General features: G+C 37.8%; 1 protein-coding gene across 1 annotated transcript in view; it reads right to left on the bottom strand.

Moving 5' to 3' along the window:
• Positions 1–14674, bottom strand: part of LOC110171456 (CUB and sushi domain-containing protein 3-like) — a 188561-nt gene that overhangs the window by 151312 nt on the left and 22575 nt on the right. The window contains exon 2 of the mRNA XM_020937169.2: positions 1186–1408. Coding sequence (XP_020792828.1) covers positions 1186–1408 — 223 coding nt within the window. The remainder of the gene's footprint in view (positions 1–1185; positions 1409–14674) is intronic.

The following is a 14674-nucleotide window of genomic DNA, read 5'->3' as shown; positions in this document are numbered from 1 at the left end:
CCATCCTCTGACAGTGAAGCATTTGAATAGCTGACCCATATATTGCTGAGGTCAATGCAAAATGCTCATCTGGAAATAAAAGCTACAGATTGCTGGAAGCTGCCCGTGTCTTTTGGGGAGCTGGGTTTTTAGTCTGTGGAAATCCTTGCTCAGGGTACTTAGAAAGGACTTTTTTGTTTCTGATTTGAATATGTATGCACTTCTGTTTATAACACAAAGAATTAAAAAGAATTAAAATGAAAAATTAAAGGGTTAAAGCTGCTAGTAGAGCGTGTGAAATAACAATACTAGGGGCCAAGTTGAATGAACCTTCAAGATTCAATATCGATTCAGAAAAAGAAAATCCTCTGACATTTTTTCATGGACAAAGGATGATTGTTGTTAAAGTCACACAAAAAACCAAACAAAAAACCTTCTTGATTAACAGTGTATGAAAAGGTCACTTGTAATGTAAATGGATGCAGGAATTGGGCACACAAGGATTATGCTTCTGCCTGTTCTTCTGCCTGTCATATACAAAAACAAGTTATGTAAGATGAAATATCCTTCTTAAGTCCCATATGACTGAAACTAAGCTGAACTGATATCTAGAAATAACTCGTATGGCACATTAACACTCATCTTAATAAATAATAACATATAAGTCTACCCAGATCCAAGGCAGGTAACATATTTCTTTAAAGTGGCTCTGGGATTCTTCATTAAAGGGCCCACATTACTGTACTGTACTGATCTATGTTCTCATGTTGTTTCCTCATCAAAACATACCTTGAGTTGTGTTTTGTTTCATTCACACACGTTTAACAGACAAATGAATCCAAACACAATTCCAGGTATGTTTTACAGCTTTATAACAGCATTTTAACATAGACTAAAATTCACAATTCATAATATAAGACCTTTAAATAATTATTCAAATACTGCTTTTACCCTTCACTAAGTTTGGTTTGTTTTCTATCACCTGGTACTTGTGTGCTTCTTTTTTTCTTTCTTCACAGGACTCTCCAGAACATGCAATAGCTTATTACATGAAACACAAAAACCAGATTCTAGGATCAGACACCCATTCCATTCTCTATCATGTGGACATTAAAGATGAACTTTGGTCTGGCTGATCAGTGCTGCTCAGATCTCTCACATCTTTGGGCCCCTGCAGATTTCAAAGCAGAATGAATTCTTCCTTACCTCGTTCTGAAGTTGGCTGGGTGTGGATGCCCGTCATACAAAGATAAAAAGTCATATTCCTCCTCCACTGCGAAAGATTGAAAAACTATATGTATTCTGTTACCCTCTTCGGCCAAAATGACCCAGGTACAGTTCGCTCCGTTTGGATATCCATAGGGAAAACCTGGGCTCTCTATAGTCCCGTTCTTTCCTTTTAAAGTGCCTCCACATGTATGGATAAAACCTGCAAAGAGACAGAGAGAGAGAACATAGTCTTAGAACACGAAAGGGTTTTGAATTTTCCAATTATAAAGATGGGCTTCAAAAATGTATTAAAATGTTACCATAAATACAGATATGCAGTGAGGAAGATAAAAATGAAAGCAATTGTATTTTCTAACAATAAACTTTAGCAATGTAGTTTTATCTCAGACAAACTTCCTTTCAGAGCAAGATACCACATCACTACACCAACTAATTAGCTGTACTGCAGTTTACTGTAAAATTGCAAAATACATCTAGTATATAGCACATATAGTTACTAATTTCAAATGTAATGGCATATTATTCTTTATCAGCTGGTATTACTGCTATTACTATACAACCATTTTCTGATCTATGTTATAAAGCTGTTTCCTCTTCAAAAACAAACCTGGTGTTGTATTTTGTTTGATCCACACATGTTCAAACTCAAACTGAAAACACACTGTTCTACCTTCTGGAGTCATGTGGTAATACAGGAAGTGCTCCACTGAGTTTGTAAACTCCGCACACCTTCACTAGAATAATTGGGCTGCAATTTGATGACATCAACCCTGGAATTGTCAGTCCCTACTGAACTAAAGATAAAAAGGAGCTGTTAACTTGAAAACTACTGCTTCATTGCATCACAGGGTGTAACAGAGGATTTTGAGCTTTGGAGATGTAGACAGACTAATAAAGCAGGATTACTCAAACATTTGTAAATGAAACAAAACACAACTCCAGGTATCTTTCTGATGAGGAAACAACATTACAACATGGCTAAAAGCTTACAAGAATCCATTTCGAGCAATATGGGAGATTTAAATCGTTCACTTATAATGCCTGAAACATTATTTTATGTAGAAAATCAAAAAGTTTACTTTTTCCCAAATGTAAAGTGTTGTTGGGAGCTTCGTCATAATGGACTGATAGTATAGGGCCAGACTAATACATTATTGAGGTGTATTTTCTGTAAATAACCCGATTGCATCTGTGTTGCTCATTTTTCCAGAGGGCCTCTAACCCCAGAGATAAAGTCTAAGCAGGAAGCCGACACACAAACTGTGTTATATTAGCCTCACAAACTCTGAAGAGGCCCATATTACTCTATTTTCTGATCTATGTTATAATATTGTTTCCTCATCAATAACATACTGGGAATGGTGTTTTGTTTCATTCACACATGTTAAACACTCAAACTCTGCATATTTAGGCTGGGTTCTTTTCTCAAACAGAAAACACTCTGGTCCACCTTGTGTTTTTGATAATACAGGAAGCGCTCCATTGTGTTTTTAAACTTTATATACCTTCACCAGAATCTTATGGATAATTTCAGCTCTGGAATTATCAGTCTCTCTACTCAACAAAAGGTAAAAGGAGCTGTTAACTTAAAACAACTGCTTGATGACACCAGTAGGTGGAACAGACCATTTTGAGCATTGGAGATGTAGATCAACTAACAAAAAAGATTACTCAAACATGTATGAATGTAATAAAACACAACTCCAGGTTTGTTTTTGATGAGGTAACAACATTCTAACATGGCTTAAAGCTCACAGTAATCAATTTAGTGTAATATAGGACTTTTAAGAGCGGCCTTCTCTGCACTTCTTCGCACCTTGTTATACGACTTTAAAGACAGAATCCTTACTGTACCATTAATTCAATTTACAAGGCTGCATGGCTTTATACATTCCCTAATAGTGTGGACGCAATGCAAAAGAGTCGGTTTTATACCAGAGCTATCTTGCATGTTGTCTAATGGAACGCTACCTTAATTAAGATGCATAGTTTATCACTCACAAATGACTCTAGTGTAATTAGCTTTTCACACTCTTTAGGTAAAAAATGTTCAGTGAGAGTGGCACACACCCACTGCAGTATGAGTGGAAGAGAGAAGGCATGGATCACTTGGCATCTCCGCATCACAAATGGCCCCTAACAAGACACAGCAGACACACACTACGGTCATTTTTCTTTATAAGATGTACGCCCTCCTTATAAATCGACAGGAAGCAAGCAGTCCAAATGTTAAACAGTGAGACAAACGGGCAATTAATTTCCATCTCCCGTCAAGCTGCTCTAATTTCATTATTTTTTGGACAAAGTCTGGCAGCTGTTTATGGTTCTTCAGACAGTGGCGTTCTGGCAGACATGTGTGACAACTGGCACTGATAAGGTCATCAAATTGTGTACCTGAGTATAAGTACTGCGACAATATAATTTTAAGATCTGATTACTTGAGTAAAATCAGCAGTACTCAATGGTCCAGAGGTTCTTTTCCAAATACCAAGGCTATGTGAAAGCACCACCAAAAAAGCCCACTCTGGTCAGCCCAAAATTGTGTTGGTGCAGTTTGCTCTGCAGCACACACACCAAACTAAAGATCAACAGAAGAAATGCACTCAGACTAAACTAAAGAACAACAGAAGAAACGGATTTAAAAGCACGGTTTCACAATGACATGAAAACACAAAAAGCACACAGCTAGAAAGAACATGTCTAATACTCATCTGTAATAGACTTCAAGTTCTAAAAAATGCAGAGAACATACATAATAAAGATACCTGACAATGAATTAAATGGTTTCCACAATGTCGTTCTTTGTATTCAGTTAAATAACCGCTGCACACTTAGCATTTCATGAAATATTAGCAAGTCTACTGCAATTTATTCTCATTTTTATCACACTTGGATAAATTGCACTCTGCAGAGCACATCACTCCCTCCTGGTGAGAACTGGTACTGCATTCTCAGTTCAGGTCAGTATGACAGAATAAAAATGTGAACATGAATGAGACTGATAACGTCATGATTCATGAGCACTGTTGCAGATCGTCCCCTGAAGTGCACAGAGGGCTCCAAACTAGTGAGGGTGAACACGCCCTAAAAAGACTCAAAATAGGTTACTATCCAGAAGGAATGAAGTCTCAACACAGTGATAGAACTTAAAAGTGACATTAACCTGTGCCAAACCATACAAAAACAGTTTAAACATAATATAAAGTCAATCTAATACAAACCTTCAACATCTCACAACTAGAGAGAGAACTAAGAAAGACAGTACTGTCAGTGATAATAATACATAGGCTAAAACATTTCAAGATCCTTGAAGTTGCTTTTGGACAACAAGCAAGTACAAGACAAAACAGAAACTAAAAATAAGATCTTGTTCCAAAAATGTAATATATCAGTTCATAAAATCATACTTGAAAATGTCTACAGCAGTTTATCTCAAATACCTCCCATAGCATACTAAAGCTTCTAACCCAAAGCAGGTGAAGGAGCTGTTTATTTGTGCCATTGTCCACATAAATGCCCAGTCCACCAACACTAAATCAGCCTGATGTGGTGATCAAGCTGACTGACCTTCACTTTACGCTGTTGTTGATGCTATAGATCACCTCTCACAGGTTATGGGCTTAGTCTACTGCTACTGCATCAAACCACACCCCATTAGTCTGACTGTGCTGGGACCGGACTGCTGCCAAGTATTGTCCTGTGTCTAACTAACAATTATTTCTGTTACCATTAAGCAAAGGGGGTAATGATGGTGAATGTGGAGAACAGATGCACTGCCTACAGGAGTGAGAAAAGGCAACCTGTGACACCGCACATTACTGCACCTCCAAAGGCCAATTATAACAGAGCTCCAGCGGTTTGATTAGGCACCATTATCATGTAAAAAAGATACATTATGCCATATGTTTGGACTGGTAAGGAGCCCAAATGTGGATTTACTGTGTATTTGAACAGTGAGTCTGACCCAATACCAGAGTGTTTGTGAGAACTAGGATTGAGAGAGAGATTTAAAATTGGGAATGCAGCTTTAATTAAGGGTTTTAGAGTTTAGAGGGCCCACATTGCACTGCTATCTAATCTATGTTGTAATGCTATTTTCTCATCGCAAACCTGCTTGGAATTGCATTTTGTTTCATTTACACGTGCTTAACAAATAAACCCTGCATATTTAGGCTGTGTTCTTTTCTTAAACTGACAACAGACTGTCCCACCTTGTGATGTCATGTAGTAACTGGTAGTAATAGGAATTGCCAATCTCTACTGAACTAAAGAACTAACTAAACGTAGCTGTTAAGGTGAAAATTGACATGTAATCTCAAGGTGGAACAGAGCATTTTGGGCTTTGAAGATGTAGACTAATAATAAAGGGTTACTCAAATGTGAGAATGTTTTTGAGGAGGTAACAACATTATAACATGGTTATAAGCTCTCAAGAGCAAATTTAGCAAAATATAGGACCTTTAAATGTGAAAGTTAATTCAGTTTGACCCTATACCGCATTGGAACTATGCAGTTATTAAATAATATTTTCTTCCACCACTGTTCATATGGTAAGGTAGTATTTTCTCACTTTTGCAGAAAAGGTAGAAATTTCACACATAAAATGAATCAATAATTAAAATCTGATGGGTTAAACAATCTGTAAGATCCACATGAGATTTGTCATTTCTTGAAAAAGTGTGTGAAGATAAGAAAGGCTTTAAAGATAATGCAACATGTGGTTTCAATCTATAACGCTTTGTTGCAGGAAGTTAGATTTGAGATGTTTGCTGACACTATTTTTCCTTGGTCATATCTAGTGACACAAAGCAACCTGGCTTTTTGCACCAAAGGCAGCGTTAAAAGTATAGTGCTTGAGTCTGTTACCACACACTGTATTATCTGGACAATATTGCCTGGCCCTGACCAAAAGCACTATATTGCTTCCTAATGGAGAGAAACAAGCAATTTATAAAGGAAGGGGGCCCAGACCATACAACTCGTAAAAGTATAGGTCTGGCCTTTCTAGAAATTGCAAGGAAAATGAGTGTCAGTAAGTACAGTTTCTCTGTCTCCAAAAAGCACGAAAAGAAAGAAAAAAACTGAAAAAGCCGAGAAGGGCCGGCAGGCCACAACACAAGTCCAGAGTCAATAGTTTGTGTGACAGGCGGCAGCTCACGGGACACTGGCAGGAAGAAGGTTTACTTTCTCCTCAGAAAGATGAGGGGCTCGCACAAGCACATTGACAGTCAGAAAGCCTCATACAATGGTGGAAAAGTAGGTTGTCACAGCATGAAACAATGAGAAGTCCTTGTTATCCCTACTGAAAATGTTCTGCTGGTGTGGTGTGCTGACTGAAATCATTTTGGCTGATTTGCATGCTTATTGTTATTACTTAAATCATTATTATTTTCGTTTGTGAGATGGCAAGATAGTGTTCCATAGATGGAAAATTCCGGTGGATTCTGTTATATTGTGATGTTATTGATACTGTTTCTTTCTGTCTCTGTGGGAAGGGTAGAGCAGTCACAACATGCACTGCTGAAATGTAATATTGTATTGCATCATAAAAACATGTTTTCTGTTTTAAGTAAAATCACTGTGAGTCTGGTCGGCGCGCTGAATACAAACAGAATGTGCACATTAGACAGTGCAGAGCTAAAGAGCATAGAGAAGCATGCATATGATTGAGAAGTGATTGATCGAGGCGATAATGACTGCAGCCCTGTGCACAGCCACTGTCTGTGCTGCACCCTGACAGTAATGTAACTTCAGAAGCATGGCCTGTTTTAATGTGAAGTAGACCAGCACAGTCCACACTCTGCATATGACTGCTGTAGAAATTACAATGTTACAGATTACTACGTGGCTCTGTGTAATTTTTGTATTGTTTTAATCAGAATAATCATTGTTTAAATTATTTAGTCAAAGTATTTTTTAGAAGAAAACATTAGCTGATTCCCTAGCGTATACATAGGCTGAACTGCATGTTGAAGAACAGTACATTATGTTAATGCCTCCTCACTATACAGTGTTTACGCGCTTGTTACTCAGTTGTGTCTTTCACACTGTCTTGGCTCTGCTCATCATCTGCACCACTCAAGGTGAGACTCTTATCCAACTGTTGATGTTGATGACGTTTCTGGGAGCATTACGGCAGTGTTAAATTTAGAAATCACACTAAAACTGTTGCAGGTTGCTAGGCAACACTAAATAAGGTCAGTGTGGATTGACATAATGTGAAAATGATAGGGTTTGAGAGGTTTTGGCTGTGTTCCCTATGTACGAAGGATGTCTGTGTGATATTCTCACATTGTACAAAGAGTTCCTGTGTGATGTGACGTCTCTGTGCCTTGAGGAGAACAGGCTGTGTGTGAACGCTTGTCAGCCCTGCATTTGTCCAGGTTTCATCGTGTTACGCCCTCAGCACCACTGATACACCACTACACTTCTCTTTTATTCCCTCAGGCACACAAAAGGCTGGCAGCCTGACAGATCTAGACAAATAAGGTAAAACTCTATAATGTGTTGTATTGTCAGACAGTAAAAATATACTGAAAAATATATGGTCTCACTAATACAATTTCAGTGCACAAAGTAGACAAATGTATAAATGTACCATGACCCTTCTTCATTTTATCAGTGATCAAAATCATGTTATTCTCCATTAATAGAATACTTCTTTGTGTTGATTATTTAAACAGGTCTACAGAAGAATATGGAGGAGAGCAGGTCTGCCTGAGAAGGTCAGTCGCCCCGCTAATGTGCACTTATTATCCTTTTATAGGTTACATTTAATTCCCTTTAGTGGAAAAAGCTGAATCAGACTCAGTACGGGGAGGGAATGCATGACATTACTCCAGAGGAATACTAATGTCCTCCTCACTCTGTTGCTGGAGTCATGGGATTAACATTGCACTGGAGAGGATGGTCCCACAGAGCAACCAGGGATATGAATTGGTTTTTAAATTACATTTGATAATTACTTCATTGTGGACGCTTGATAGACTCCATAGCTTTACATGACTTTGCCACTAGAAGTATAGCCACTAAAGTCTGTGTCATTTTAATTGGCAATGATTCACGGTGCCCACGTTTTATGAAGATCAAAGTGGGCATCATAGTGTTTATAGGCCCCTTTTGCAATCACCCTGAGTTTATACCTACTCCGCATGGCTCGATTAGTCACTGAAATATTTCTCTGTTTGGAAGGCATTGAATAACTAATGTGCAGAGAAGCAGCGCCTTTCTAGTCAAGTGGCATTTGCGCGTCTGATTGTTCGGATGTTCCAGTGACAGAACAAATGCTGTCTCCAAGTGTCTGTATCCCTCTTCTGTCTCAGGACTACATCATATTTATCTCACATTATTACGGGATCTGTCTCACATATGCTCGGATATGCTGGGAAACTGGAAAAAGATGCTGTTGATTCTTTGCAACTGATGTCATCAACATTTCCTGGGGGTGTGAATCTAACTGAAAGCACTGCACTCAAACTGGACTTAATCTGAGCTTTATTTAAACACAATCTGACCAAAAAGAGCCAATTTAGTTGGCATTACAACAGGTGAGATGATCTGTGCTCTTAAAAAAATCTCTCTCACAGAAAATTACAGTCACAAGCTGGCTAACATCGCGAGTGTGCCTATGTTCCCACAGCCTTATGTTCCCTCATTTCCAATTTTTCCAAAATTAGGCCCTATGTTCCCAACTTTCCTTTATCATCAATTTGCATCAGATTTTATCCCAATTTCTCCCAATTTGGTAGTCACACCCAACCTACTACCCAGCACAGTTGAATACAGATGTAATGCAGAGGTCATGGTGCAAAGGACCCTAGGTTGAAATGACTCTGATTCATCCCTTTACATGTGGTATAAAAATAAAAATGACTTGATTTTGAGTTTCATTTTGAGAAAAATCTTAGAAATGAGGGAAAATAGGGCTGAGGGATCATAGAGCTGTGGGAATATAGGGCTGAATCCTGACATTAGCCAAAAGGTTTTCATTTAGAGCCTCTTCACAAGACAACGCTTGTGGGTAAAAATTACAAAATATTTCATTGAAAATGCCTTTCGTTTAGACGGTGACAGTGTTTTTAGGGCTTAAAAACGCAAAAATCTGAAACCACCATCCAGAGCGGAAAAGCTGAATATGCTCCACCATAGTGTTTTCGTCTACATTGCCCAAGATGCAAAACTCTCAGATCTGCTCACGTGGCGTAGTGTTGTGTGATAATGTATCACAGCACCACCTAGCTGCCTGGCATGCATACCCAATCGAATTCCACACAATTTGGCATCACCGTATGCACGTAGATTTCCTCACAAAAACTCTTGTCTAAAGGTGGAATAAAAGTGAAGACGTGACTTCTGTACAGACTGTTATCATATAAACGTAGCTTTAGTTTAACTTTTTTTTTTTTTTGGGTGAAAATCAAACACTTTAACCAAAAGGACCTAAGGACCATGAATGCTCACATTGATCACAGGCTTTTAAAAAAGTGCAGTTTAAATCAATTTTGTAATTTTTCTTGAGTTTTGAGGCTATCTTGTCTGTGTTTGTGTGCTAATGCGTGCATTGTGTCACCATAGTAACTGCTGAACATTCCACCAAATAGAAATACATGTGGAACATCCCCAGTGTGATCTCACTGCAAAGTATTAACTGCTTTGCTTAGAACATTTCACAGTATGGTATAAACTTATATATCTCTTATATTTATTTAATTGTGGGTGTTGTAGTGCTCAAAAATACCTTGAAAAACATGCATTCTTTGGAACTTATCGAGACGAAGCAATTACCCTTATGGAGACAGGTGACCTCCATCAGAAAAGTTATAGTGTTACCTGAACCTACTAATCATTTGACTTGAAACTATAACATTAAAATGATAACGCAGGCACTCATAAGTCACAGCACTGTATAAAAGCTTCCTGTGTAGTGAATGATAATTAAGTCAATTCACACATTTAGGACTGAGAATGAAAAATGTATTTCTTTTTGTTAGATCCAGTATTCATTTTTACAGTCCTTTGAGTCTCTGGTTTATGATCATCCACACCTTTCATTATCTCTACGCTCCATTAAGTTGCCTAAATCCATCTGTCCTTACTCTGCAACTTTCTCTTGCATTTTTTTCTAGCATCCTCTGTGTATTTTTCCCATAATCTGACCGCAACAAATCCCAATTCTTCCTTTTTACACTCAATTGTAATATTATTGCACTGTCATCTCCATAAAAGCGTCATCTACACAAAGTACAATTGTTAGCATTCATTTTGTAACTTCAAAGAGGAAAACCCAACCGCAATATCAGCGTCAGTGCACAGGAAAGTGGACATGCCTTTAATCCATTAACTCCTCAAGGATGCATTATGGGTATTTTTTGGATTTGCCTACTTCGACCCTTCATCATTACTCCAATTGCAAAATGCACTCCCGGGGGTTTTCATCGACCCTGTGTTAGCGCCATGCTACAACACCACCGACCATAAATTGTGATGAGAAACCAAATTAACAACATGCTGTGAGTGCGCAGTGGGGAGAATGCAGTTCAGAAATATGAATCAAGATAATAACGCAAAAGTCTGCCAGGATCGGGGCCCCAGCAGGCAGCAGGCTGGCTGACAGACAGCTCGAGAATGGGCTCAGCTGTTTCCCAAATAGTTACATTTAGTCGTGGCCTTTGGATATGCACACACATATGACACTTCAGTGCACCTTTGATGCCACTAACAGATTGTTTTACATTTGCTTTTGGGAGAATGAGATGCAGAAGATGGCAGTTGTGTCTCTGCGCCTGCTGAGCCTCTGTATGCACAATTAAAACCACAGTCATAAAATTTAAAAGCAAATAAAAATAAAAAGAGGTCAGCTGTACAATGACAGTAAAAATAAGCACAACTGTGAACTAAGTGTAACCCCAACAATCAAAATGAAACAGGAGAAAATCAATTGAATCACAGAAGGCACACCACTTTTCAATATAATCCTGGCTGATGGACATCTGGCTGGCAATGGGATAGCCACAACCCACTATAGGGATGCACAGATGCTGATATCCTGGAAACCTAATCTAGAAAAAAATTATAGGGAAATGGTTCCAGGATATTGGTCCAGGTAATATTTAGTAGAGCCGAAGTCTGCGCCAATATCTCATTATGATTTACATTTAACATACAACACACAAGCAGCTGTTCAGTTGTTACATGAGGGATAAATGGAGCAGTGATGGTTCCAGAAGTAAATTTCACATTCTCATTTTTTGCTTCTAAAACTTTATAAACCGTGAAGTTATTAAAACTTTTCAAAGAATCTTGTGATTTTTGGACTTAAAAATATTCGTGTTATGGATATTAATTAACACGTAGCTGCTTAGCCTCCTCCATGCCTTTGAACTCCTAATATCTGAAATTTTCAAAGTCTATGAGAAAAATGAATGGAAAATTTACTTCCTGAACCAGAGCAGACTTTGAAGTGGACGGGACTGTTGCGCTCCATACCAATTCCATCACATCTGGATCAGTTAAATGTGTTTTATGGAAATACATGTTTTGTTTTTTTTTCCGCACTGGTATCAACTGACATCAGGTAACTAAATACAACTAATAAAATAAATAAAATAATCAGCAGGATGTGAAGCAGATAATAGGATTGTTGATCTGGCAAAGCAAAGACATTTCCATGGCAGTTGTTTCATGTTCCCATTGAGTCTTCAAACTGGCCTGTCCCTCTCATAAGTGCGTTGAGTGAGTCCGAGTGCACATCCATATTTATTTATGTGCGGCGGCTTGGTCTTTTGTTGAGCTTGTTACGAATGCAAAGGGTGAAGCAATCAAAGCGCTCAATGTGATTCTCTTTTGGCTTCCTTTTGAGAGACCAAGAAAAATCCAGGAAGAAAGAAACCGCACTGATAAACCCTGGCTGAGTCATAAATAGAGCAGAGGCAAGCTATTATTCCCAGGACTTTTTCATTTGAGTCAAAATCACCAGAAAATACGAATACTTGTTACAGAAAAAAGACGTAGACATACACACACTATTACAGAAAGGCCCTTAATATCTACAGAGGTACAATATTTAGACCACAAGATAACAACAAATCAGATGTACTGTAGCTGCTTCCTGAGTTCTATCTTTCCTGTGTTGCCATGAGATTTGGACTGTGCACTTCCTCCTACTGTTAACATGGTTATTCCAGCAAAGTTTACTTGGCCATGTAAAGCAACAACAACAAAAAAAAAAACATAACATAACATTAACTTCAAGGCAACAAACATGAAAATAATAGAGAGTATATGTACTGATACTATCAAATGCCCCATGAATCATAGTCAGAATAAGATTTATTGCAATTGTCAGTGAACTAGGAAGTTGCTTTGGCGGTATGATGTGACATTAAACATTGAATAAAAATAGTAATATGGAATAAAAAATGTAAATAAAAATAAGGGAATGTATTAAAACAAAGTAATTAAAATAAGTTAAGGAATACATTTTGACTATGAGTATATACAAAATAAACAGTTCATGGAGGTGAATTATGGTTCAAATAAGTTGTTCAAAGTGACAGGTGTTATAGAGTGTTCATGAGTCTAGTTGCAGAGGGGAAGAAATTGTTTTTGTTTTTGAATGGACTGTAGCCTCCTGCCTGAAGGAAGTGACTCAACTAGTCTGTCCAGGTCAGAGGGGTTAGTTTTGATCCGACCTCCTCGCCCCTGAGCCATGGAGACGTGCAGGTCCTGGAGCGATGAGAGACTGCAGCCGATCACCTTCTCAGCAGAGTGCTCAATGCTTTGCTGCAGTCTCAGTCTCTTCCTGGCAGTGGCCCCGGTGTAGCACACTGTGATGGAGGAGGTGCGAATGGACTCAATGATGGCCGTGAAGAACTGCACCATCATTGGGGCTGGCAGCTTGGCTTTCCTCCGCTGCTGCAGGAAGTACATCTTCTGCTGGGCCTTGTTGATGACGGAGCTGATGGTGGGCTCTCACTTGAGCTCCTAGGTGATGGTGGTGCAGAGGAAATAGAAAAAGTCCAGAATGATGGGTGTGTCTGTCAGGGCAAAGGGAATGGAAGGGGGGCTGAATGAATGTGAAAAGTATCTGTAAGTCTGTAAGTTGAAAGCACATGACAAACCATAGATTTTTTTGTCTGTTGTCATTGTCTATGAAACTGGTCCTCTAGTGTGTGACCAGCTATATGAAATGAAACTTTATAAATGATAAAGTGAAGTTAAAGTGGCATAAACAGACAGATAAAAAGGACATTTAGGTTTACTTATTTGCAATATATGAATAAAAATGACTTTGCTTTAAAAATGTTCTTAGCCTACTTTTATTTAGGTTCTTGCAATTAGATTATGACCAGAATATTCACAATTATCAATAACCAAATAATCTTGTGCATGTCTATACAAGTAAGTGCTTAGAACATACTGATTAACTGTGGTGGTAATTGAAGTAGCCATTGTAATTTTAGCAAGAGGAGGTTCTGATTAACCAAGGTCATTGAACATAACACACTTCATACAACTGATGTAACCTTTTGGAGAAGAAGTGAAGCATTTATAGACTTTAATAATAATCCAAGCACAATACCAAAATCTGATTTGAATAAAAATAGCCATTCATTTCTTATGCATTGTCAATCACCTTGAACCATGGGTGCTAATGTACATTGTCCACCAGCTTCTTTTTAAAACGGTAAAACACGTTGCCTTTTTAATCCTTTTTGTATCCACTGACGTAAAATAACAGTGGTGGTCCCAATTTCATATCAGCTTTTTCAAACTTGACTGGACTGAAGTTATGAATTTTTCGCACAATACCAAAATAACCCAAAGCCAAGGAGAAAAACATTGATTTATTCCATTCATTTCTTTCATTTCTTTTTGTTGTATTGCGATAGAGTTATGGGTGGAAGTCTATCTATTCTACTCTTTTCTCTTTACATCTAAAAAACAAACTAAACTTTATATTAGTGATATCACAATACCAAATTTGAGTTTTATGTTTATTATGAGAAAAAATACAACCTTTTATGATTATTTGCAATTATTGGCAAGGAGAACAACTGAGAAATCCTTTAATACACATTGTCTAATTATTATTCCAGCATATGACCAGCTATACTTCCCAGGTTCTTATTTTAGTAAAATTTGAGGAAATTACTTATTAAACTCTCTCAAATATATGTTTGTTTTTATGACTACATGATTATATTATACATTATATATTATGAGTATATTGTAACCTGTATAACCATGATATTAATGTCCTATATTATGCTAAAATGACACTTGAGCTATCAGCCACGTGGGATTTGGGTGTTTAAGATTAATGAATGAAATAAAACAAAAAACTGGGTATGTATTTGATGAGGAAACAACATTATAACAGAACAGAAAATAGGGTAATATGGGCCCTTTAATCTTGACATCCCCATGTAATATACAACCAAACCATTAACACAATTAGCATGTT

Source organism: Boleophthalmus pectinirostris, unplaced genomic scaffold (assembly GCF_026225935.1).
Source record: "Boleophthalmus pectinirostris isolate CB_2022bp ecotype Guang Dong unplaced genomic scaffold, ASM2622593v1 HiC_scaffold_6, whole genome shotgun sequence".
Taxonomy (NCBI): domain Eukaryota; kingdom Metazoa; phylum Chordata; class Actinopteri; order Gobiiformes; family Gobiidae; genus Boleophthalmus; species Boleophthalmus pectinirostris.
This window is presented reverse-complemented; position numbering and strand designations above follow the sequence as displayed.